The 25,250-nt window shown below is 39.2% G+C and overlaps 3 protein-coding genes across 5 annotated transcripts; 1 reads left to right on the plus strand and 2 right to left on the minus strand.

The window, feature by feature from the left end:
* Positions 1–3,968: 3,968 nt before the first annotated feature.
* On the plus strand, positions 3,969–7,216 carry LOC130551802 (C5a anaphylatoxin chemotactic receptor 1). The gene is made up of 2 exons (XM_057329732.1): positions 3,969–6,295; positions 6,514–7,216. The coding sequence occupies exons 1-2, from the start codon at positions 5,430–5,432 to the stop codon at positions 6,578–6,580; spliced, it is 933 nt and encodes a 310-aa protein (XP_057185715.1). The 5' UTR covers positions 3,969–5,429; the 3' UTR covers positions 6,581–7,216.
* A 166-nt stretch (positions 7,217–7,382) lies between these two features.
* On the minus strand, positions 7,383–22,743 carry morc2 (MORC family CW-type zinc finger 2). Of its 2 annotated transcripts, XM_057329693.1 has the most exons (27): positions 21,986–22,743; positions 19,751–19,921; positions 17,823–17,876; positions 17,686–17,720; positions 17,484–17,552; positions 17,270–17,360; positions 17,036–17,144; positions 16,784–16,943; positions 16,584–16,695; positions 16,344–16,469; positions 15,756–15,835; positions 12,328–12,410; positions 12,028–12,113; positions 11,798–11,938; positions 11,535–11,689; positions 11,318–11,446; positions 11,121–11,226; positions 10,900–11,032; positions 10,739–10,816; positions 10,344–10,631; positions 9,916–10,194; positions 9,771–9,837; positions 9,548–9,686; positions 8,958–9,134; positions 8,774–8,867; positions 8,484–8,672; positions 7,383–8,115 (listed from the first exon to the last, which is right to left on the minus strand). In XM_057329693.1, the coding sequence occupies exons 2-27, from the start codon at positions 19,816–19,818 to the stop codon at positions 8,047–8,049; spliced, it is 3,117 nt and encodes a 1,038-aa protein (XP_057185676.1). In that variant the 5' UTR covers positions 19,819–19,921; positions 21,986–22,743; the 3' UTR covers positions 7,383–8,046. The 2 variants fall into 2 exon arrangements, with proteins under 2 accessions (XP_057185676.1, XP_057185675.1); XM_057329692.1 differs by lacking the exons at positions 15,756–15,835; positions 16,344–16,469; positions 16,584–16,695; ... (6 more) ...; positions 19,751–19,921; positions 21,986–22,743 and adding exons at positions 12,738–12,817; positions 13,326–13,451; positions 13,566–13,677; ... (4 more) ...; positions 14,668–14,702; positions 14,805–15,560 and having other exon boundaries at positions 7,385–8,115.
* A 113-nt stretch (positions 22,744–22,856) lies between these two features.
* zgc:158398 (uncharacterized protein LOC568894 homolog) lies at positions 22,857–25,062 on the minus strand. 2 transcript variants are annotated; one of them, XM_057329738.1, is made up of 7 exons: positions 24,924–25,062; positions 24,587–24,770; positions 24,195–24,435; positions 23,846–23,990; positions 23,614–23,764; positions 23,351–23,482; positions 22,857–23,212 (listed from the first exon to the last, which is right to left on the minus strand). In XM_057329738.1, the coding sequence occupies exons 2-7, from the start codon at positions 24,743–24,745 to the stop codon at positions 23,192–23,194; spliced, it is 849 nt and encodes a 282-aa protein (XP_057185721.1). In that variant the 5' UTR covers positions 24,746–24,770; positions 24,924–25,062; the 3' UTR covers positions 22,857–23,191. The 2 variants fall into 2 exon arrangements, with proteins under 2 accessions (XP_057185721.1, XP_057185720.1); XM_057329737.1 differs by having other exon boundaries at positions 22,857–23,482.
* Positions 25,063–25,250: the final 188 nt, after the last annotated feature.

Genomic DNA, 25,250 nt, shown 5'->3' on the forward strand with positions numbered 1-25,250 from the left:
GCCAAAAATGGTTCTTCTATGGCATTGGGTGGCACGTTTATTTTTGAGTGTTTAGAGAGGTCATGCAACGTTCTCTCTTGGCAGTTTTGACCATATGCCAGACAGAGGTTACTGACAGAAACTGAGATAAAGATAAGCTAAGGAGAGTTAATTATGAGTTAATTATAACCCTGAAATGCTCACACATTTGCTACCATAAATGTTAGCGGTAGCATTGCTGTGAGCCTTCTTTTGCCGCGGGTTGGGTGTATGGATGCAGTTATGAACAGAAACACATTATTCATTGAGACAGATACAAGAATGCAAACAATGTCAATGCTGATATTAGTTGGAACATAGATCTCTTCTTTGTTTACACACTGAAGTGTGGTTTATCTATTTCAGCTTTACATCTTAAGTAGGCCTACATTGTGTGTCGGCCACTGTGTGTTGAATTTTGTTCCTGTAGCTCAGCTGGAAGAGCATTTTGTTAGTAGTGTAACATGGGTCTGATTTACAGGGAACACACATACTGATAAAAAGTATACATTAAATGCACTGTAAGTCACTTTCGATAAAAGTGTCTGCCGTGTAAATGTAAATATGACACACTACTCTGTAGTTTGTACATGACAATATTTTTTTTTAACTTGAATTCATTGCATGTCACTTTTTGTGTTGCATTATGTTTGTTTGCAACAGCTGTTCTCTTTGAGTATGCCAAGAAATGATGATGTATATGGAAAAAATGTCATTTTACAGTCACTATGCAATTTATGTGCACTACTTCTTACACTTTATTTCTTATGCTTCAATGAACGTTTAAAGGGAAAACTGTTTTGCATATTGTTTTCATGCCGTTGATTTCATTCCAAGAACTTGTCTCGTGAGTCAATAGAGTCCCCCATCCTCCTCGCGCGCGTCTTTTAAAACCCGTCACCTTTGCGCTCTCGTGCACTCTGCGCAACGATCACGCGTGCGGTTACCGAATATCTGTACACTAACGATGGCTTTGTTCTGTTTCTCATAACTGCGTTTGCTGACACTAACATCACTCATGAATATTTCTCAGAGTCCTGCGGGTCTGGCCACAGTGCTGCCTCTCACTAGTTTTGGCAACGTGCTTTTGTTTCTTTTCAATTTAATTCTCGCCACTGCCATCGTTTTTCTTAACGTGTCTGTTTTTATTTCAATCATGCTGAACCGAGCGCTGCGTAACGAGAACCGCTTCATGTACATGCTCAGCACCTGTCTCAGTGACATTTGCTCGGGCGTGTCCTATTATTATTGCGGGGTCCTTGACGTGCGTGACAGCTATGACTCCCCCACGCGCACTTTCTACATCGCGCCTACTTTTCTGGGTTTGTCCTATATGGCGATTCTGGCCGCGCAGGCGGACCGGTACCACGCTGTCTCGGCACCTTTCAAATACTCCCAACGCATGACCCGTAACAGAACCTTACTGGTGATACTGGCGTACTGGGTTTATGCGTTTATCATCGTGGCTGTTAATAATCTGGTGACTATGGGGGTCGCGAAGATAGTGACGGGCATTGGCACTTTTGTGGCAAACATTTTCACAGTAATAATCATGATTGGGTTGAACATTAAACTGTTTTTCATTGCAAAGTATCAGCTCGAGCGCGAGCCCCCGAGCGCGGAAAGAGACAACAAGCGCGCGTCCGTGTATCTCATCGTAGTAGTGGCCGTGTGCTTTCTGGTCGCGTGGTTGCCTATCTTTCTTCATATTATTGCGTGCAATTTCGCGGGATCCACGTGCTACGCGTTCAAAAACGAAGGTTCGGACCCTCTGCGCACTCTGCCGCGAGTGAACGCAGTTCTCACCCCCTTGTTGTATATCAGGGGCTGTTCTGCACTCCGGAGCACCCTACTGAGTGAAGTCTGGAAAACGCCATGCAAGAGGAAAGGGTAAACTCTCTCTCTCTCTCTCTCTCTCTCTCTCTCTCTCTCTCTCTTGTCTATAAAACCCGTTATTTTTAAAGGAAAACTCCCTCTCTTTCTTTTTATCTAAACCTCTTTTTTTGAGAAAAAATATACATCACAACCCAAATAGTTAAAATGCCAGAGAAGAAAAAATCATGTATCAGAGACTTAAAATATTTAAATCATATATCAGAGACTTGAAACTGTCTCTGATGAAAGCAGTTACATCATGATCTCACTCATGCACATATTTCACTTTAAACTTGACCTTTGTTTTGTTATCAGAGTGGCTTTTAGAATATTTAAAAGATATTTTGGATATTTTATATTTTGGCAATTGTTCTCATTTATTCTTTCTCAGTGTGAACCCTCAGTCTGTGGAGAAGACCGAAGCCCCATAGACACGATGTAGCAATGGTTTTCAAGACGTGATCTAACACATAATGAGAAAGATAAAATGTTTTAAAAGATGTGCCATGTGCAAGTCTCAGGTCATAACATATATCTTAAATATTGCAATGTTGTCAGAGCATAGGTGAAATAACAGTGATGTCCTGAATATCACAACTGATGTAAAATAATAATGTCTCAAAATCAGCACCTTTCATTAATGAATGAATAAAAGAGATTTTATTGATTAACTTTTGTTTGAGTCAGATCATTGTTTATACATTTTCTATTCCATACATCACGAGTAATGCAAAAACTGACGTATATGCATTTTGGATAGAATTTTCTGGAATTGTTTAATCACTTATTTAGATTATTCAGTAGCTATTATTATCAATGTTGTTTCTGTAATTTTTACAACGGAATTCAAATCAGTATATAGAAAAACCTTAACAGGCCTATTGTTATATGGCATGTAAGTGTCATATGGTTTTATTGGATTCAAAACCATAACAATTATTTAAAGAATATTATGTTGTTATTAATGTATTATGTTATGTTAGTTATTAATGTAGAATGTTTATGGTAGGTCTTCATTTTATAGGCCTCATTGTTTTAAAACCATCCCCCTCTGCACCTGTCCCATTTTTCTCATTGTATTGTCCATCCATTGACTATTAAATATTTACATGTCAAACAGCACATAGAAAAGGACATTTGAAAGAGCTTTAAGGAAAAAAATACAAAGTCAAAGAATATCTGCTAACACCTTCCCCTCCATGCCAAAACATTCACCTGCGCTTAACCTACAGTGATGGTTTATTTCTCTAGGGGGCTTGTTTTATCCCACTCGTTTCTCCCTTGCTATCAAATCAAGTGTGCTTGATTTCCTCTTGTTAACACACGTTCGCTCTCATAAAGAGATTGACCTCAAGATGCATAATTAGCAGCCTAACTAGACCCTCAGGTACACTGGGGGTCTTATGACGCTGTAGGGATGTTAGGATTGTCAGCTGATGATTAAGCGTGTCAAAACACATACACACATGGTCTGGATCCTGTCAGAAACACATATGTTCATTTGTGTGTTCTGGGTCATATTTAAACAGCTGAGACTTTTATTTAACAAATCAGGAGAGATTATGATCCCATTATAGAAGATCATTATTGTGGTTATTGAGGTAGAACAAATGCACAAAGTTTCTGTAAACACACAAAGTTATTATTGACCGCGATCAGCTTGTTAAAATAATCTCCATGGGAAACAAGTTTTTGCTTCTGATAAATGTCACTTTAAATAATTATGAGGAGTCAAGCTATGAGAAAAATATTCAGCTGCTGTTTAAACATATCAGAATAAACACAGTCTTTGAGGCACATGATGATCTTCGTGTGCTCTTTCAGGGTTAAATGTGACGCACACACTTGAAATTATATATATTTTAAGTGCAATAGAATCTAAAGAAGTGCAGCATTTTAAGATGCTGAATTTTATTTCTTATACGAGTTTATTTCTTATACAGTACAAGTTTTATAGGTTACAAATGTTAGTTAAACATGTTAAGCAACTTTTATGGAGGTTTTGTAAGTGAAATTTATTTTAGATCACTATACGGCAGTTCAGCATTTTTGTTGTCACAGTTTTTTTCATATAAAGCATTACATTTCTAAATAAAGTTTTTATATATATAAAAACATGTTAAGAAACGTTTCTGGTCATCATTATGTCTGTGGCAGCAGGAAAAAGACACACAGGCCTGCAAACCTTATAAACAACTATCAACATCACACTTTAATTCTCGAAATATCCAGTCAACTCTTACACGCATTAAAACAGCTCTTGATAAAAATATTGTCTTTGGATAGCTATATACAGTATATTGCACATGTATGTACAGACAACTTGCAAGCAAATCATTAGTGAGGCTTTCTGTGAAATCAACACTAAAGTCTCTTAATTATAAGATTTAAAGTTTAATTTCAATCATTAATTTTACTATGATTTCAATCTTTGACATGGCCTTTGTCATTTTTAAAGATATCAATGTTATATTTTCACAGAATATTTTATGCATTATGATTATTTTTTTCTATAAAGTAATTTTAAAAAATTACATTAGCTTGGTTTTCAATGGCTGGACCATATTTATGTACATGGTCCACAGTGTCTGTCTTGGCACACTTGTATCATTCTTTGGCCTTCCTCTAGTTTGTTCATTTGAAAGTAAAATCAGGAATTACAATAGCCCCATGTCCTAAACCAGACATTACACAAGAACAAAAAACAGCATGGATTATATCTCATTTTGTCTCAAACATTTAAGTGTTTAAACATAATTTTTATCCAGTTTGTTTGAAGTCAGATCGCACCTTGCAGGTCGCTGGTACATCTTTATTGCTGTGGTTCTTCTCCACAGACCGAGGATTTACTCTGAGAGAAACAATGCAAGAGAATCTTGGCCAAAAAGAACAATGAGGTTCTAGAATGAACATAATCAGCTTTCATTTTCATAGTCAGCTTACATCATTTATTTCTTTTTTAAATGATAGTCAGTTAGTTACCGTGTGTTTAGTTTCTAACTATGGACCAAAGAAACAGGAAAATAAAAGTGCAGGGAAAAATGCTATGGGGCTTGTAAAATGCTTTCCTGCAAATAAAAATTAAATATTTGATAAAATCAGCAAAAGACACGGATGTCATCCACTGGCCTGTTCCTGGACTGTAAGATCAAAGAATGTAGATTTATTGTATTAAGTTTACACTTTGAAATAAAAGAACATGTGATGATATATGGAAAGGGCCCTGCACAGAATACCTGAATAAGCACACAATTAAAGATCACATAACGTCTTAATATAATATTTTAAGTGCGTGAATTATGCAATGGATTTGAGTGGATCAAGTTTCTAAAGGGTTTTGTTGTACATATCACATGCAGGCCCTCAACTGCAGGCAAGACTGATAGCCAAACTGAAAAAAACCTAATGTAAACTATTCTCACGGGACATGATGGTCGGAATACATCGTCTTGGTCAAATTTCAGTCCCAAGAGACGGACGCTCGTCTACTTAAGCAGTCGTAAAACCCGTCTCTTCCATCCACAAGACGCATTACAATGCTCGCGTTAAACCTCACCGTTCCTCTCTCAGTTGACTTTACGCGTCCTGAAGATTATCTGATATTTATTTTTCACATCCTGTTCGCCACGAGTTCGGCTCTCCTAGCCGGTTCTGTGGTCATCGGCATCGTGCGCACCAGAGCCCTGCGCTCTCAGAACCGCTTCATCTTCATGTTAAACACCAGCATCAGTGACACATTAACCGGCTGCTCTGTCTTCTACCTAGGCCTGTTTGATGTCCAGGAAGGCTATCCGTCCCGAAACGGCACCCATTACATTCTGCCATCATTTCTAGGGGTGAACGTGTTGACTTTTGTGTTTGCGCAGTTTGACAGATACCTGGCCGTGTGCTACCCCTTTTTCTACAAGCGTCACGTCACGCGTGGGGTCGTGATCGGCGTCTGCGCGCTGTGCTGGGTTTATACGTATTCGATTCTGACCGTTCAAAGCGTCGTGCCGGTAGCGTCTGCCGCTCAAATCAACGCGTTTGGGGTGATAGTCCTGCAGGCGATCGTGGCCGTCAAAGTTCTGATGACCATCAAACTGTACATGATCGCCAGACATCAGCTAAGCCGAGAGGCGCCCAGCAGCGAGAAGGAAAGCAAGAAAGAGTCACTGCGCATTATTGTTTTTGTGGTCATTTGTTTTCTCGTTTTGTGGTCTCCGTCCTTTATAAACATCTCAGTGAAATATGTGACCAAGACCGGAATGAAGTTTAGAAATGAAGCCACGAATCTGTTCGCAATCATGGCGCGCTTTAACGCGCTCAGCACGCCGGCGCTGTACATTTGGGGAAGCCCGGCGTTATGCGCGGCGGTGTGGAACTCCGTGTGGAGCAAAGCATTCAAAAGAAGAAAAACTAGGTTAATCTTTGAACCTATTTGTGTTAAACAGTGTTTGTGTTGTATATCTAATACACAAAGCAATATTATGGAGGCCTACTGTAGTCCTTTTAAGATGCACCAAAGTTTTATGTTATTTCTAAATTAATGTTAAGTAACAAACTGTGATGATTTGCAATTGGAGTCTTCCCAATTGGTGTATAAATGCATAACTGTGCTAAAACATCTTTTTTAAACAGGGTGGACTCCACGAAGAAGGGAGGAGGACAAATCCTCAGCATCGCACAGCAATGTGGGCCTACCTGAGCAACACAAAAACTTAAACTACCTTCTTGATTACCCTAAAATTAGAGTTGTCAGAATAATTTCATTCTGAAAGGCTTTCAGATCTTTTGGATGTCAAGCATTGTTGACATTCAGTAACCTCGTTTATTGATTTTCTGCGCTTTAAATTCTTTGGCTTCTCAAAGTCTTATTTTCAGGAAGTGAATTTGTTTTAGAAAAAAACTTTTAAGAGTGCTGTGTACGGTCGTTGTCAGTGGGCTAAGATTTGTGCCAACTCAAGAGGCTTTCTTCAAGCTGGTTACCCGTTTTAACTTGTACAACCCTTCAGAAGTTATTTGCTTTATGTCGTGAGGTAACAGCTGTTAACTAAGAAATTGGCTCCAATCCTGTGATTCAAACAGGAGCGCGTGCTAACAGACAGCGCTGGATGGATTCAACGACGAAAAGTAAGAACTGTAACACATTTAAATTTAATTTAACACTAATTTAATTTAGATTCTAATGAAACAAATAAATCGTCATCTGAAAAAAACCCTCAGCTGACAGATTAAGGTACTGAAGGGGAATTTTGGTTAAATATGTACACCTGCCCTGATCTGTAACAACAAAATATATTCATCATATTTAAGAGTTTTACGTGTAGCATCAAAATAATCTATTTCAGACACGGATATAACAATTTGTACAGATTATTTCTCACTAAAAGGCTTAATGTATTTATTAAATAAATGGACCAAACTGTATATATATTAGCATCTACAAACCTATGATTCTGTTTGTCAGAAATGAAAAAAAAACACATGTACTTTTTTAACTTTAATGGACTGTTTTAATAAAACTTTTTAAAAAATATTCTTAGATATAAAGATGAAGACTAAATACTGTAACTGGATAGGTTAACAGCATCAGATCAGTGTTTATTCCCAAAAAGGTAACGGAAATGTCAAATTTAAAACACAAATATGATGTCATATCCAGGGAGGGGAAAACAAGAAACTTAAAATAACTCAAACTTGAGACAATACGGATAACATAGCAGCAAGTTAAAGCTCATTTTCAAACTCACTTATAATCAAACTGCTTTGCAAGGAGTCCCTGCGAGCCATAAAAACAGCTGCGGACTCATTAAAATCAGCAGTTCTGAGACAAAAATGAAACTTTATAACACTGAGGACCCGGAAAATAGCCCAACACGAACTGATAATCTTTGTGAAATCAAATAAAGGTTCTACATGCGGTTTAACCTCTCTTCACCTGCAGCTCACAAGATCAATGGAGAGCACTTCAGGACTCGGCTGGTGGTTCGAGCCATGCGTTTGAACAGAAGTTTATGTTGAAGTTGGCAATAAAGCCACAGAGTGTGACAGTAGATGGGTGAGGAGAAAAACGTGACGAACCAGCAATCGTCTCCAGTCATCCGACAGTCGTGCTTAAACTGTATGAAGCAGATGTAGAGTGAAAACGAAAAACTGAGAAGATGCAGAGTTTCACTCTCCCTTAGTGACCAGATCTTCAATGTAGGCGTCCAGCTCATCATCTGAGCTGATCTCTATGTCCTGAAGAACAACAAAAATATGAACACAATTATTACATGAAACCAATCATCCGTGTCGTTTATATTTCCCAAGAGTCCACTCTATTTCTACATGTGCACACAGCTTTGTAGACTTCACTTACTACTACGTTTTTACATCATTTTTGCATAACAGTTTAAATATAACTGAAATTATATTCTGTTCACATAGTAATACGCATTTTCCAAATAAACAAGGATGAACATTCTTTAAAAACGTTTCTGTCTTCTATGATCTTGCTTGACTTTCACGTACCATGTTTGCATGACACATGCTGTGCATCATCAGAATGTCACATATGAATGTTCTTGCGCATTAGCAAGGTCAATGTTAGTGTGTGTATTTCAGACCTCCTGAACTTTCTGCAGCAGAGCTACGATGTTCGTTCGCAGTTTGCGAAGTTTTTCTTCCGACTCTCGGAGTTTGGCCTCTGCTCCGCTGCTCTTTTCCTCCACGGCTCGCGCACGTGACTCTGCTCGGGTCTGATAGGAATTACACAAGCTCTGCAGCCCGGCCTCATACTGCTGAAAATACTCTTTCTGTAACACATAAATCTGAACAGTCATCCGAGCAGTGACCAGACAAGCTTACAAACATCTCGGAGGACTTTATGACAGCAATGCGTTTGGTTTATACTTACAAGAGGAAAGGCCACAAGGTCCTCTGCGCTCATAGTGTTAACAGAATCTTTAGGGATTCGGAAATCTGGCGGGAAGAAATACCGTAGCAACATCCTGCATCAAACAAACAAGTCATCGTTAAGTTAGTAATGAAATGCACAACGAATGGAATAAACTGCGCAAAGCACAAAAACTCAGACTTGCCTCATCATGGTCACAAGGCCTTCTGTTGTCTCTCTGCTCGGCCCGCTCTGAGTCGTGTCGGGTTCGGCAGCGGTGGGCGGAGTTACGGACCGCGCTGGAACCTGGTTGGTGTCTGGACTTTGTGACTCCGGAGAGGCGGGACACATAAGACGGACCTCATCGCTGCCTTTAAACACCCTGAAGAAAAAACATGTAGTCCATAAAACATCTTAAAATTTAACAACATTTTTCATGATCTAACTACTCTACGCTTTTGTTATCTTGAGAGATGATTCAAATACAGAATCTAAGTTCCTTAGAGTTTTTAAATTTTATTTTATTTTCATCTCTGACAGCTGTTCACTTCCTATTAATAATTGTATACACATTTGTTCATACACATAACTTTGTTTATTATTTGTCATATACTGTACTTTACGTATATGATTGCATTACCCTGCTGCCTCCCAAATTTTACCCATTGTAAGCATCAAAATATTTGTATGTTTCACACCATTAGTGCTGCGAAAATCAAAATCATTAAATCCATTTTTATGTTTGGTCGTACAGTGTATGTATGCTTATTTCAACGTTCGTATGTTTGCACATACCATCGGTCCCTCGGAGTGTTCATGGGAACATAGTCAAACTTGATCTTCCAGCGTACGTTCTCCTTCCCCGTCTCTACCGCTGTTACACGACCTGTGAACCACTCTCCATTCACCTTCGCCTCTACCTGAATGCCTTTATCTATAAAACAGTTTAGTCACAATTCAATACACCCTTCATTTATAAATATCGAAATGGAGTGCAACATTAAAAATGATCTGTTACCTTTCTGAGCATTTTTTGTTGCATCTTTCTTTAGATCTTCAGTAATAGCATTACTATTACTAACATGCTGAAAGAGAGTTTCCAGACTCATTAAACCTATCTCAGCATTATTTATTACATTTTATTTTCGGAGGGGGTTTTGTACCTCTGTAATGGTCTGTTTAGCTGGTGTTGGCTTTTTTTCCACTGCGGTTTTTCCTCGATTCTGAGCGTTCGCTGCCATCTTTGATTTCTTGGGCTGAGGTTCATCCTCCTCTGACGCACCGTCTTCTTCCTCATCCTCCTCTTCTTCTTCCTCTTCCTCCTCCTCTTCCTCTTCACTCTCTTCCTCCTCTTCATCTACCTCTTTCTGGACCTTACCCTTCTTTGCGTTTACTTTCTTGCTGGCTGAAGTTTGTTTGACTGGAGTTTTGATAGACGATGGCTGAAATAAATGATTTGCACATTATTTTATACCATGGTGTGTCTGAATCTACTTTGCGTTGGGTGGTTCTTCGCCTCCACGTCACCGTGGATTATCCCTTACTTGTAAAATAACATAATTTTAGTGCGTATGCGTGTAAGATTACTTACTGTAGCAGCACGGCTCAGCGTGGCGCTTCTGCGAGCTGCTGGCTTTGAAGGTGGAGCTGGGGGCGTGGCTATAGGTTTAGGGGTGGTCTTCACCACCTTTGCGGTAGGGGCGGGTGATTGCTTAGCTTTAGGTGGAGGAGCTGGTGGGGTCCGGGTAGGACGTGAGGGCGTTGTGGGTTTAGGGGGTGGGGTCTTCGCTGCTGGAGGCTGACTGACGGCTCTTTTGACCGCGGCAGGAAGAGGCGGCGAGCGCGGACGCGGCGCTGTTCGCTGGGATGAGCGCGTTGGCTATAGGATGATAAACAAGTAGGTCAAAACCCCCCCCAAAAAAATAATCTCAAGAAACATGTCAAGAACATGTCATATTTCACCCAAAAATGTAAGATTCACAGTACCTGAGCTTCTGCAGGTTTTGTTCTGACTTCTAGAGGGAGCTGTTTTATATCCGCTGTCGATTTTATCGTTGTTGTTTTCTAAATCAAAATAAATAAAGCGTTAATTCGTATTAATACAGAAAAAGCTCAGAGCTGAGTGAAAATAATGGACAGATATGGACCTGCAGGGCCACCAGTTTCTCCTGCTGTTGGCGGATTTTTTCCGACAGATCTTTCTGTTTCTCATCCGATGTCTTGATGTCTTTTTTCAACACGCCATTGGGCAAGTTCTGTTTCTGCTCAGCGGCGTCACACCTGACAGAACAGGACAAAATTATATTTTAAAAAGCAAAACCCACAAAACATCTTATATTGTGCCAATTCGGGTGTCTAGCATATCAACCTGTCCTGCGTTCCATCTGGGTTCATGAGACACACCCAGCTGTCTGGGTAGCGCTTGTCCACAGCATCCATCTGAAATGGCAGCGTCCGCCATTTTAAACACTTATCTGTAAAAAAGCAGACAACCTTGTCATTACGCAAAACATTTTCTTTAAAGAAAATTTGTGTGAAGTGTGGAGCTGACGTTGACATTCATACCGCATTGGATGGTGACTGGTATCTCCATGGCTCTCCGTCGGCGAAACCGAAGTTCGTGTGATGGGGTGGAGTTCCAGTTGGCCGACAAATAACCGAACTCATCCCAGAACTTAACTATCCCTTTCTGAGCTGTTGAGGGAAACATTCATTACAAAAGATAACAAACCACTACCAAACCTACCATCAACAAACAAGACACCCAAACACAAAGACTGACCTATACCAATGTCCTTCCAGTACTGGGCGAGATATTCTCCCATTGCTCTCAGCAAATGTCTGTACTCTTTAGCGTCTGCAAAGTCTTGCTTGTTGTGAGTTGGTTCAAGCACTAGATAGGGTACATCCACCACTCCTACAACACCCCCACACGCCCTGCACACACAAATATTGATCATCCATACTACATCACTGAAGCCAAAGTTTGATACAAGTCAACGTGTTGGTGTAGGCAGTCTGTGAATGTGTGTGATTCTCGCTCACATTCCACCCTCCAGCTGTGGTCCAGTCTTCTCGTACATCTTAATGAGACGACTGCAGTTGTAGATGAACATTCCATCCTGATCTCGTCTTTCGATGTTAACGCCAAAGATGAAGTTCAGCTCCTTGGGTTCTTTCAAAGCTCTGATACAAGAATATTCATACTAGTTGATGTCTGAAAGCCTCTTTAAAAGTTTTTGTGTTGGAGAGATGTGTGTATGTGAATGTTTTACTTTTGCTTGGATGCATGGATGGCTTGTTTTCTGGTAGCTTCTGAGCGCAGCGCTGCAGCCGAATCTTGTGCTTTTCTCAGAGCAGCCTGGATTATTAAAAGTAAGAAAAATATCTTTATTGTATCTCCATATCTAGAAATCTTTTAGCAGTTTTTTATTTATTTAAAGCGGCAATCCTTAACTTTCGACATCTCTGTTTGAAACCCACCCCAAGAACTCTGGCCCCTACATTTGACTCCCTCTTTTAATAATTCTATGGGATTGTTTATGCCCGTGAATGTGTGATCAGGAGGTTCTTACTCTGGCATCTTTGGATAAATCATCACCAAGCTTCAGCTCCAGAGCTCTTGCTTTACTCTCCGCCTCCTTTGCCTTCTCCTCAGCTGAAGAGGAAGTCACAAACATGCACGAAGAATCAAGAAATGTGTGAGACATTTTTTTAAGCACATTTTCGTTTCTGTCACATTACCCAAACACTTCCTCTTCTACAAAGTTTTTTTTTATAAATGTGCCTGGTGGCTTTTGTATTTATGACCATGAACAACTTCACCCTCTGTCAAAACATGTGGTGCAGTATTTAAATAGATGAAAAGCAGCAATGGTCAAATGAAGGAAATGACATCAGAACCCACAAACGTAGTCAGACAGAAATCATCTACTAATGTACTATTCTAGTTGACTGATGTTTGGCTGCAGGTTGGATTACTCACCGAGTTTTGAAAGGTGATCTGCTTTCTTGACTTCCTGTTCCGCACGGGTTTTAAAACGCGTTGATGTGTATTTATACATCCTGTAAGTAAAACATAAATACTGGACCACTGAGAAAAATGTTATCCCATCTCTTAAAGAATTTAAATCTCTGGATTTAAAAACAGAGGCTGCACAATGTGGTAGCATCTTTGAAAACACATTGATTTTACAACAACTGAAATGTAGACTGTTCCAAGATGGCAGGCATGTCAATGTGTTCACTTAAAGCAGTGGTTCTCAAACTTTTTTGTTGTATGGCCCCCTTTGTGTAAAGTGCATTGCTTAGTGCCCCCCAAATAAATACTTATCTTAAACTTACATTTTTAATTGAACCAAAAACATATTCAGTTATACCATGCTGGAACATCAATTCTTTTGGTTGGTGGTCTTATTTTTCTGATGTTTGACTGCACAAAATTGATGATAAATTTCTATACTTCTTAAAATGCCACAAAATCTGTGCCTCTCTGGAACCATATCGGGGCCTCCAGTTTGAGAACCACTGACTTGAGAGTCAGAAGTTTGGTAATCGGGTTTTATGGGTGTACCTGGGGTTATACAAACAACAGGACAATCTTTTGGTCCGGACTTTGTGGCTCTGAATAAAGATCCTCATTCTGGGGTCGATGTAAAGGACCGCAGCATACGCACGGAAGGACCTTCTCTCCGGTTTTCTGTTTAGAAACACACAACCAACTTTGATGTTGAAGATTGATGCGGGTCTCACACAAGATCTCATTGGCGTCATATTGACCAATTTAGTGTGTGGCCATTATGTGTGGACTTACACTCCTTCAACAGGTGTCCCGGCCATCAAAATGTCCTGGTGGTCGGTTTCCACATCTAACTCTGGCTCTCTGTTGTCCATCAACTTCAGATTATAAACTACAACAAGAGTACCTGCGCACACATATGAAGAAGTAACTTTCGCACCAACCCCAAGTCAACAATCGCAATCTGACAAAACACATCAAGCTGTAAAACTAACCACTTGGTCCTTCAATCTTCTTGAACTGACGGAACAGCTGCTCTTCATTCTTAAAGGGAGAATACTTAAAGATCAGTTCGGTCTCGATGGCGTATTTCTCCGGGTCTTGAGATAGAGGTTGCTGGGTCTGCAAATCCCAACTTGGCAGCGGAACGATCACCTGCAAATGCATGACAATGGGCCAATGAAATTCTTCAAAGTCTGCAGCCCAATCAGAATAAACGTTCACTTGAGCATTAACCAATGACGTACCTCATCCAGCCCCTCTTCTTCATGAAATGTTCGTGACAAAAACAAACAGCTTAATTTGTTGTCTTTTTTGGTGAATAGAATGAAGTCCTTTCCAATTCGCATTGAACCCCTAAAAGAGTTAATGCGAAACTCAGCAAAGAGTAAAATAAATCTCTGAGATTTATAAAACGTCACTTGTCCAATGAAATGAAAGAACAAGTCATTTATTAAATTAGAGCAGGCCACTTTACTTACGACTTCAATCCATTTCCATACTGGCCGATGTGAGTGGATTCTGGGAATCGTTTGCTGGATTTGCCGAACTGGATAACATGTGTGGCTTCACCTGTTCAAAACAGTTCCAATGTCATCACTGCGGCTCGTAAATTATTCTGTGTATGAGATCTTTCTGGTTGTCATATGAAAATGATTTCTGAGGGATTATCTCAGCTTCAAATGTTGTACTTACTGGGGTCCATTCCAGTGCCATCGTCAAGAAAACAGAGCATAAAACCGCCTCTCAGATCTGGTCTCTTCTCTGATTGGCCACAACAGAACAAGTTCAGATTGAATTAGCTATCGGTTTCGAGCATTTTTTTGGTAGTGCTGAAATCTGTTTTCATTCTTATAAGTAATGACTACAATTGTTTGTGCAAAAGAATGTTTCCAACCTGTGAAGATATCTATCCGTGTTGCATTCGCATCTCTGTAGACAAGAAACAGAGCTGACGTTCAGTTCCTTTCAATATTTTACATAACTGTAATGAATCTGAACTATCTTGATAGCTTTAGTTTGCATATAAAGTACCTCGAGTTGTCCACAAGTTCGGCCAAAGCTCCAAAAAGAAACTCATGGGTTGTCCTGTTGGCAATAAAATAATCGGTCAACAACAAAAGAAACGCTCTCTTATGATGGCCAGTATAATAAACACCCAAGTCTGCGATGACTTCTCTCTAAAGGATAAGCATCTGCACAACTATTCTTGAAGTTCTTAATTTGCATGGATGTTCAATGAACAGATATTGGTCATGATTAATGTCAGAACTCTTATTGGTAGTCCTGTCGCTCTGCATTTGCCCATTTAGCATCCAAAATGGTGAAAATGCTGCATCCTTGAAGTAGGTTGTATATCTTCTTAATCCCTTCTCTTTGATTCTACCTCCAAAGTAAAGTTTGAATCTTTAGCCACTGTCAGACGCATCTTCAGTCTTGAGGAAATTTCATCATTTGGTAGCCAATTTATCCAATCTTCATGTGTAATTCCAAAACCACTAATGGAGTCTGAGCAGCATCCAACCATAGGCACCAGCAATAACCTCTTCAAATTTGGAAAAACAGTTGTTGAAGGTTAGGCAGGGAAGTGTTGGCCACAGACGAATTAACCACCAAGGTTCACGGACCAATCAATGGATATTGGAACACAAAAACTGTAGCTTTGGAGAAGCCCAAGTTTCATTTGGAATGACTGGCCATATGCAACTTTTAAGAGTCGGGCCCCAAAAGCTATGCTATAAATACTATGGAAAACAAGTGTTGGTTGACAAAGAAATAACCAGTCTACACCAGTTATTTGGGTGAATGGGGGGGGCGGGGGTTGGTTGGGTTGTGGAGGTTTTCTTGCTGTCCTAATTCTTCGTTCTTGACGTGTTTATTCAAAGCACATAAAATAAGTTTTTACTTCAGGCGTGGGAACGGGATTTTAGAGGATAATGTACTATTCTAGTTGACTGATGTTTGGCTGCAGGTTGGATTACTCACCGAGTTTTGAAAGGTGATCTGCTTTCTTGACTTCCTGTTCCGCACGGGTTTTAAAACGCGTTGATGTGTATTTATACATCCTGTAAGTAAAACATAAATACTGGATCACTGAGCAAAATGTTATCCCATCTCTTAAAGAATTTAAATCTCTGGATTTAAAAACAGAGGCTGCACAATGTGGTTGCATCTTTGAAAACACATTGATTTTACAACAACTGAAATGTAGACTGTTCCAAGATGGCAGGCATGTCAATGTGTTCACTTAAAGCAGTGGTTCTCAAACTTTTTTGTTGTATGGCCCCCTTTGTGTAAAGTGCATTGCTTAGTGCCCCCCAAATAAATACTTATCTTAAACTTACATTTTTAATTGAACCAAAAACATATTCAGTTATACCATGCTGGAACATCAATTCTTTTGGTTGGTGGTCTTATTTTTCTGATGTTTGACTGCACAAAATTGATGATAAATTTCTATACTTCTTAAAATGCCACAAAATCTGTGCCTCTCTGGAACCATATCGGGGCCTCCAGTTTGAGAACCACTGACTTGAGAGTCAGAAGTTTGGTAATCGGGTTTTATGGGTGTACCTGGGGTTATACAAACAACAGGACAATCTTTTGGTCCGGACTTTGTGGCTCTGAATAAAGATCCTCATTCTGGGGTCGATGTAAAGGACCGCAGCATACGCACGGAAGGACCTTCTCTCCGGTTTTCTGTTTAGAAACACACAACCAACTTTGATGTTGAAGATTGATGCGGGTCTCACACAAGATCTCATTGGCGTCATATTGACCAATTTAGTGTGTGGCCATTATGTGTGGACTTACACTCCTTCAACAGGTGTCCCGGCCATCAAAATGTCCTGGTGGTCGGTTTCCACATCTAACTCTGGCTCTCTGTTGTCCATCAACTTCAGATTATAAACTACAACAAGAGTACCTGCGTACACATATGAAGAAGTAACTTTCGCACCAACCCCAAGTCAACAATCGCAATCTGACAAAACACATCAAGCTGTAAAACTAACCACTTGGTCCTTCAATCTTCTTGAACTGACGGAACAGCTGCTCTTCATTCTTAAAGGGAGAATACTTAAAGATCAGTTCGGTCTCGATGGCGTATTTCTCCGGGTCTTGAGATAGAGGTTGCTGGGTCTGCAAATCCCAACTTGGCAGCGGAACGATCACCTGCAAATGCATGACAATGGGCCAATGAAATTCTTCAAAGTCTGCAGCCCAATCAGAATAAACGTTCACTTGAGCATTAACCAATGACGTACCTCATCCAGCCCCTCTTCTTCATGAAATGTTCGTGACAAAAACAAACAGCTTAATTTGTTGTCTTTTTTGGTGAATAGAATGAAGTCCTTTCCAATTCGCATTGAACCCCTAAAAGAGTTAATGCGAAACTCAGCAAAGAGTAAAATAAATCTCTGAGATTTATAAAACGTCACTTGTCCAATGAAATGAAAGAACAAGTCATTTATTAAATTAGAGCAGGCCACTTTACTTACGACTTCAATCCATTTCCATACTGGCCGATGTGAGTGGATTCTGGGAATCGTTTGCTGGATTTGCCGAACTGGATAACATGTGTGGCTTCACCTGTTCAAAACAGTTCCAATGTCATCACTGCGGCTCGTAAATTATTCTGTGTATGAGATCTTTCTGGTTGTCATATGAAAATGATTTCTGAGGGATTATCTCAGCTTCAAATGTTGTACTTACTGGGGTCCATTCCAGTGCCATCGTCAAGAAAACAGAGCATAAAACCGCCTCTCAGATCTGGTCTCTTCTCTGATTGGCCACAACAGAACAAGTTCAGATTGAATTAGCTATCGGTTTCGAGCATTTTTTTGGTAGTGCTGAAATCTGTTTTCATTCTTATAAGTAATGACTACAACTGTTTGTGCAAAAGAATGTTTCCAACCTGTGAAGATATCTATCCGTGTTGCATTCGCATCTCTGTAGACAAGAAACAGAGCTGACGTTCAGTTCCTTTCAATACTTTACATGACTGTAATGAATCTTAACTATCTTGATAGCTTTAGTTTGCATATAAAGTACCTCGAGTTGTCCACAAGTTCGGCCAAAGCTCCAAAAAGAAACTCATGGGTTGTCCTGTTGGCAATAAAATAATCGGTCAACAACAAAAGAAACGCTCTCTTATGATGGCCAGTATAATAAACACCCAAGTCTGCGATGACTTCTCTCTAAAGGATAAGCATCTGCACAACTATTCTTGAAGTTCTTAATTTGCATGGATGTTCAATGATCAGATATTGGTCATGATTAATGTCAGAACTCTTATTGGTAGTCCTGTCGCTCTGCATTTGCCCATTTAGCATCCAAAATGGTGAAAATGCTGCATCCTTGAAGTAGGTTGTATATCTTCTTAATCCCTTCTCTTTGATTCTACCTCCAAAGTAAAGTTTGAATCTTTAGCCACTGTCAGACGCATCTTCAGTCTTGAGGAAATTTCATCATTTGGTAGCCAATTTATCCAATCTTCATGTGTAATTCCAAAACCACTAATGTAGTCTGAGCAGCATCCAACCATAGGCACCAGCAATAACCTCTTCAAATTTGGAAAAACAGTTGTTGAAGGTTAGGCAGGGAAGTGTTGGCCACAGACGAATTAACCACCAAGGTTCACGGACCAATCAATGGATATTGGAACACAAAAACTGTAGCTTTGGAGAAGCCCAAGTTTCATTTGGAATGACTGGCCATATGCAACTTTTAAGAGTCGGGCCCCAAAAGCTATGCTATAAATACTATGGAAAACAAGTGTTGGTTGACAAAGAAATAACCAGTCTACACCAGTTATTTGGGTGAATGGGGGGGGCGGGGGTTGGTTGGGTTGTGGAGGTTTTCTTGCTGTCCTAATTCTTCGTTCTTGATGTGTTTATTCAAAGCACATAAAATAAGTTTTTACTTCAGGCGTGGGAACGGGATTTTAGAGGACACAAAGCAAGCAAGCAGGATATTCATGAGCACACCTTTATATTCTCCTTTATTTGACCACAAAGTTGAAACACATTTTCACTAATGTCTTAGTCATTATTGCAATCTTTCGCAATTTGTGCCATTACTCAAGTGTTGTAAGCCGGTCTATTTCATAATATTAATAATTGCTGATCTACCTACCTTTAACATCATATAACAACTTTGGTTGTTTAATGTTGGTCAAGTGATTTAATACTGTATAAAGGAGCATTTTTCAGTCAGATTCAAATACCAGTTGGGAAAGTCTACCTCTGCAAGACTATTAACTATTTTTTGTTTTAGCAAATACATAAACACTGTACCGCCATTTCCTGTTCTTCTCCCGGTTCCACGATTGCTTAAAACAATGATTTATACCTTGGGTACGATTTCGCACCTAATGTCAGTTTGATGTTAAAGATCGCAGCATTAATATTTTATAAAATCTTTATGTGGGTTATATTAGATCATGTAGCAACTGCTTTGTTAATAATGACGTTTTTGTCATTTGTTGTATTCAAATGAAATAAGTAAATAGCAAGTACATTCAAATATTAATTTGCATAGTAAATGATCTGTAAATGTAACACTTTCTCTTGCACTCAACTGATAAATAAACATTACTTTAAGTATTATTGCATGCTAGGAGACTTCAGTATTAGTATTTTAAGGTCTAAAGGGGCTATCTAAAACCATCAACACAAACTCATACACATATTACTTTAAAGAATTTAGACAAGGCATAGTAATCCTTCCCCCATTTACTTGTGTTATAACATATCCTGTTTCAGGAAGTGCCTTTTTTACAAAGTTTTCACAAAACCCATTGTGGGGACAAAAACATAACTCATGAAATAAATTTGACAGGTATGAATGGACCCTATAAACTCTGTAAAGGCTTTTAGGACACTTTTTCAAAATGATGCAAGGTTTCCCGGTGCAAACACGGTTGTCGCAGTCTCATACATACATACATACAGTAAACATACACACAAATTGATACTTACGAGTTTGTGTGCAGATACTCAAAGGTGAGCTGAGCTCGGTTTAGTGAGCTATAATTTGTGTAGGCCATCCTCTTAAGAAATAAAACGAATACTAATAAAAAAACGGATGCTGATCGTATTGACTTCACTCCTTTACATTCTGTCCTCTGATCATGTTTGATCGTTCAAGACCTTTAACACAAAAAAAACAAGATAAGATTATATTCAGGATAGATATTCCACCTGCTGGGCATTTATTTTCTTATTGGGAGAAATCTATGGCCGTGTTTGAAACAGAATTCACACACTGTGTACTGTCTAAAGTTTAAAACCGCAAACATCATGCAATAAACATACAATACATGTTTTAAATAGCATCATTATCTTCCATATAAAAACTATTTGGAGTATTTCCTCAAATTTAAAACTCCTGTAAAAACATTTGGATGTCTAACCATATAATAAGTAAAAATAGAAGGTTTTTCCATTTGGGATTTGTTTGCATTATGCGGTACAGCATTTCAGTGTGCTTTGTTGCAAAATGCATATTTTGGCAAATGTAGTTCTTGTGGGTTTTAGTTAATATACTATATGTTAGCATGCAATTCCAAACAGCCTAAAACTACTTAAAGAGACCATTCGAAACTTAAAACCCTATCTAAAACTGTTTATAGTATGTACACTTCAGTTCTTGTCATATAGAGTTAGTCACAAACTTGTATTATTCCATCTCGAGTTTCAATATTTATTAATGTGGATATCCAAACTCCCAACTTTTTGATATTTCTGACATAATCACCCAGTTGAGGCATGCATGATGGATATATGAAACATTCACTAATCTTGCATTTAAAATTATGCTAATAAACGCTCTTCTGAACTAAATTATAATACAGACAGGTGAACCCGTGAGTGTGAAGTGTGGGGGAACATTTTACTGTCCGTTCTTGAATCGACTCCATCTGCATTTCACCGCAAATCTAAGTGGGAGTGGAGCTAAACACACACTCAATGCCACCCCATGCTACAAGGCCCTTGGTATCAATGCAGCAGCAAACCCCAAGTACCTTCCAACACTTTGGTTTACAAGGAATTTCTAACTAAGCAATTTCCTTGTATAATGTCAGTAACGTCGCAACTCTCGACTAACGTAAATCTAGCGCACGAGCAATAATCAAATAACTGCGACCTGCCCACGAAAAACAAACTGCATGTATAAAATCAACAGCCTTTGTACAGTGAAACGAGAGATATATGTGATTTCAATAATGCAAACCATTTAACCATCCCCGTGAATTCGGTTTGTTTTGGTCCAACGGTTTCTTCCGGTTGCATGGAAAACGACACCCAACAATACTTGTTTATTCCTTTTTCGCTCATATAATGTTGATGCAAGGCCGCGAATCGCTCCAGAAGCGCTTTCTTTCCAACACACGAGCAGCACTGAGATTTTTAAACCCGCCTACCGAAACCCGGGCGACCAATCTGAAAAGCCGCTGCTTCGTTCTGCGCTTAGTATTGGTCGAAGTGACCGTCGCTCAGCGTGAAGCAGGAAACACATTTTGTAACCCACAAGGAATGCGTGGAAAAACGCGGGGAGGGAAACGTGCCTCAGGAAAGCACGAGTGATCGATACATTCTGCGATTGGTTTTAAAATCGAATGTAAGGTAATAATGATGCTAGAATCTTTAAACGTCGTTAAACCCGGAGCCGCTATAAATGTGTTTTTATATATGTATTTTGATAAATTGTTGTACTGATGAGCGCGTGTTTCGTGGTAAAAGTCGTAGATTTCTAGAATGTGTTAAATATCAGGTGAACCATTTTAGTAAGAGCTGAAGGTGAGAGAAAAACAGACCAACGACGAAGAACACAAAATGTCTGCCGTCTGTTCTTGACCGTCTGTGTATCGCACACTCACTCTTATAACAGAAGGTTGGCGTACTATCCTAAAATGTCCATACTATGTGGTTTTTAACATTGAAATAGGAATCTAAAACGATCTCGCCTGTCTCTTTTAAACCAATCAGAGAACCCCGTTTGATTTAAGATTTTTGAGTCTAGTAGAAAAGGGCGTGTGCTGAAATCTCTTTAAAATCTCGTCAATGATGGTTGTGTCGCGTATTTAGTTTATAACACAATGACATTTAAAGGGGTCATATGACACTGCTAAAACGATTATTATCGTTTGTTTGCGATGTAATTAAGTGCGTATACACGATTTAAGGTTCAAAAACGCTGTATTTTCCACATACCGTGCATCTTTGTAGCTCCTCTTTGCCCCGCCTCTCTGAACCGCGCGGATTTTTTACAAAACTCATCGCTTTGAAAAGCGAGGTGTGATATGATTGGCCAGTTAACCAGTGCGTAGTGGTTGGTCGAACATTGCAAGCGTGTGATGGAAATGTAACGCTTTTTACCATATTTGGAACATCGTGTTCCAAAGCATTTGTACTGACAGGTACGCCCACCTTACTTGCGGATACATTTGGGCGGTCTTAATCAACTCATACATTTACATTGAGTCATTTAGCAGACGCTTTTATCCAAAGCGACTTACAGATGAGGGAAACAATGGAAGCAATTGGAACAACATAAGGACAACAAAAAGCATAAGTGCAAAAAAAGAAAATTGGTCTCATATAGCCCATCACAGTATACAGAGCTAAGGAATTTTTTTTTTGAAAGAGCAGAAAAGAGATAGAAGTCAGAACTGATCAGTCAGGTGTTGACGGAAGAGATGTGTTTTCATACCACGAACTAATGTAGATTTGTGGGGGTGTGGTTACACGAGGCGTTTCAGGCAGGTCTGGGTGAGCGTTCTCTTTTAGAAAGAATGCATCTTTTGTTACCACACTTTAATTTTTGCAATTTTACGTGTCTATTACATGCATGGGCAACTTATAACTCTCAAAAGACACGTATTCGCGCCATATGACCACTCTAAGTATCCAAATGACGAAACGCATGGACTGCAAAAATCCAAACAAACAAAAATACAAAATTTCATTTCAGTGATGCATTTTATCTTTCTTTTGTTGTTCTTCAATGTTGGAATGTGCAGGATTTCTTTTGCATTTTCGTATATTTACAGATTTGTTACATAATTTAATCCAACATTACGGATCATGGTCAAACACCCTTTATTTTTTCCATTTCAAAAAGGCACGACAATTATATAAGATGAATTTCAACAATCCTTATTTTATGGCATTAGCAATATACATTTTTAACCATAATCTTCCATCTTACTCTTAGAGTAAAGTTTAATGACAACTGTCAATTCCTGGTTATGTCTTTGTGGAATTTAACCCTCAAACACTGTTACACAATGCTTCGACTATTCATGAAATGAATATGTACGTGGACACCGGTTGGTTGCGGGAATGGGAAAATGAAATCTGAATGTCCAGATGTTGCCTTTTTAATAAAAGCACCAGGTCTTCATATGTTCCCGTTCTTCATGGGCTCAGCAGTGATTCCTATGAATTGAATATATATTTAACATAACATTTTCACAAACTACAAGAACAACTCAAATTAAAGTGTGCGTTGAATATAAAAGATGACAAAGGTCTACTTTGTGTATTTGTAAGGTTTACAGAGCCCAAAATAACTACCTTTTGGAGATCATTCGCCTGGTAAGAATGAGATTTTGATGAACATGTTCCACAGAGAGTCATCAGGACACAGATGACCAGCAGTGAAACACTGACCAACAGCAGATGATACCTACATATGGCTTTTTCCTCCTGTTCAAGAAAAACAAAAGTGAAATCAGCTTATGTTGGAATGATCATGTTTACAACATGAGCAGCTGCGACAATAAGATCAATGAAGCTTGCAAGAAATTTCTGGGCCTGATAAAACTCATGTCTTCTACCTGCGTGAGCAAGACCGTCAGGTGTGGATCTGCTGTGAACCCCAGACTAAAGCAGTGTGGTGAATCATGCTCGTACGTTTCTATGGCAACTGCTCTGACAAGTGATGTGGTCTCATCTACATTCTTCGTCAATGAGCATTCTGGGGGTGACCTGAAATATCAATAACTTAGTTTGTATGATGTGATTTTGTTTAAAAAACGAAGAGTATGGCTGTACATCCAAGCTCCTTACGGAGTCTGAGGAAGAACGTGGGTCAGGGCAGTGAGCTGCAGACAGATCAAGGATGGTCCAGTATGTGTCCCACCAAGAGTCTGGTTGTTAGGAACATCAGGGTGCAGGTGAAATGAAACATTCACAGATGTTTTTGCTGGAGCTCCTGTGATAGACAAATATCATTACAGGAAAAGTTTGCTGAAAAATAAAAATAGTTTTATCAAACATAAATGCTGTTATTTTTGTCTATAGAACACCGTACGTAAAAGAGCCGTATTAAGATTCTTTGAAAATTCTCTACTTAAGTTCCACAGAAAAAAAATACATTAAATGTTTTTGTCCTGAATTAACACTCATACACACAAACCTTTTACACCCAGCTGGCTGCCCAACATTGTAGCACTGACAACGCTGTCAGCTGGGACGTTTCCCATCAGCACCAGAGGTACCAGGACAGAAACATGAGAAGTGCTCATGGAAACATTTGTTGTAATTCTGTGTGCATGTTCCACCATACGAGGGGAGTCTTCCTCCAGATGTGCATCTGTATCGTTCAAATGTGTGCAGAATTGGAAACCCGCAATAGAACCCAAAACCTGGTTCCAGCCCTTAAAAAAGTGCATGATTTAGTTGACAACACTAGATTAATTAAAGTCTAAAAGAAGCCAAATATAAGATAGAATTCAAATAAAACAGAAGATTATTAGAGAAGCAAACATCATGATCAAAATAAAAGATCCAAATTAAGGGTATACTCACTAAACTTATATCTGGGTTCTTTATATCGTGATACTGAGAGTAAAGCCCAATACAAACAAAAGTTATGGACAGAATCAGCAAGCACAAGAAAAACACAACAACAGGAGGATGTCGAGACAGGTGACCTCTCAGGACAGATACAGGCCTCCAATGACCCATAATGCACCAGTTGTGATGACACCACCTATGAAGTGCAACCACAGAAAACTGTCACATACAAAAGTACATAGTCTGGTTCTCTTGAGCTGACTGCGGTTAACAGTTGAACCAATGCATTTAGGAACTAACAGAATCAGTCAATATTGTAACTTCACCCTCTTGCGATGACACCGCTTACCTTTAACGACATTCATTTGACCAAGACTTGGTCGGGAACATTAAAGATTTCTTATAGCAGAAGACCAATTTTACCAATATTATTAAACCGCAGTTTGTGTTAAGGCTGCGCAAGCAGTGTACTCACAGGTAAACTTGCCTTCGTGTTACCTTTTCATAATAAAAGACTTATAACTCGTATTCTACAAGTAGGGGTTTAATTTATTAATGGATATTTTAGCGTTTGCAGTCCATGAATACTTGCCACCACTAAGTAAACGTTGTAAACTAATTTATTTGACGTGTGTACATTCAATTTCAAACAAGGTTCCGTTAGACGTTCATTTGA

Source organism: Triplophysa rosa, linkage group LG3 (assembly GCF_024868665.1).
Source record: "Triplophysa rosa linkage group LG3, Trosa_1v2, whole genome shotgun sequence".
NCBI lineage: Eukaryota > Metazoa > Chordata > Actinopteri > Cypriniformes > Nemacheilidae > Triplophysa > Triplophysa rosa.

What these genes read in the sequence shown, in the direction of transcription:
- LOC130551802 (XM_057329732.1), top strand. Translation starts at nt 5,430, where the DNA reads ATGCTCGCGTTAAACCTCACCGTTCCTCTCTCAGTTGACTTTACGCGT. An exon ending in TTCAAAAGAAGAAAAACTAG is followed by an intron (nt 6,296 to 6,513) that starts GTTAATCTTTGA and finishes TTTTTTAAACAG; the next exon opens with GGTGGACTCCACGAAGAAGG.
- morc2 (XM_057329693.1), bottom strand. Translation starts at nt 19,818, where the DNA reads ATGGCCTACACAAATTATAGCTCACTAAACCGAGCTCAGCTCACCTTT. An exon ending in AAGAAGAGGGGCTGGATGAG is followed by an intron (nt 16,944 to 17,035) that starts GTACGTCATTGG and finishes ATGCATTTGCAG; the next exon opens with GTGATCGTTCCGCTGCCAAG. An exon ending in ATCCATGCATCCAAGCAAAA is followed by an intron (nt 11,939 to 12,027) that starts GTAAAACATTCA and finishes TTCTTGTATCAG; the next exon opens with AGCTTTGAAAGAACCCAAGG.
- zgc:158398 (XM_057329737.1), bottom strand. Translation starts at nt 24,745, where the DNA reads ATGGGTCATTGGAGGCCTGTATCTGTCCTGAGAGGTCACCTGTCTCGA. An exon ending in AGAACCCAGATATAAGTTTA is followed by an intron (nt 24,436 to 24,586) that starts GTGAGTATACCC and finishes CACTTTTTTAAG; the next exon opens with GGCTGGAACCAGGTTTTGGG. An exon ending in TGACGGTCTTGCTCACGCAG is followed by an intron (nt 23,483 to 23,613) that starts GTAGAAGACATG and finishes TTTCTTGAACAG; the next exon opens with GAGGAAAAAGCCATATGTAG.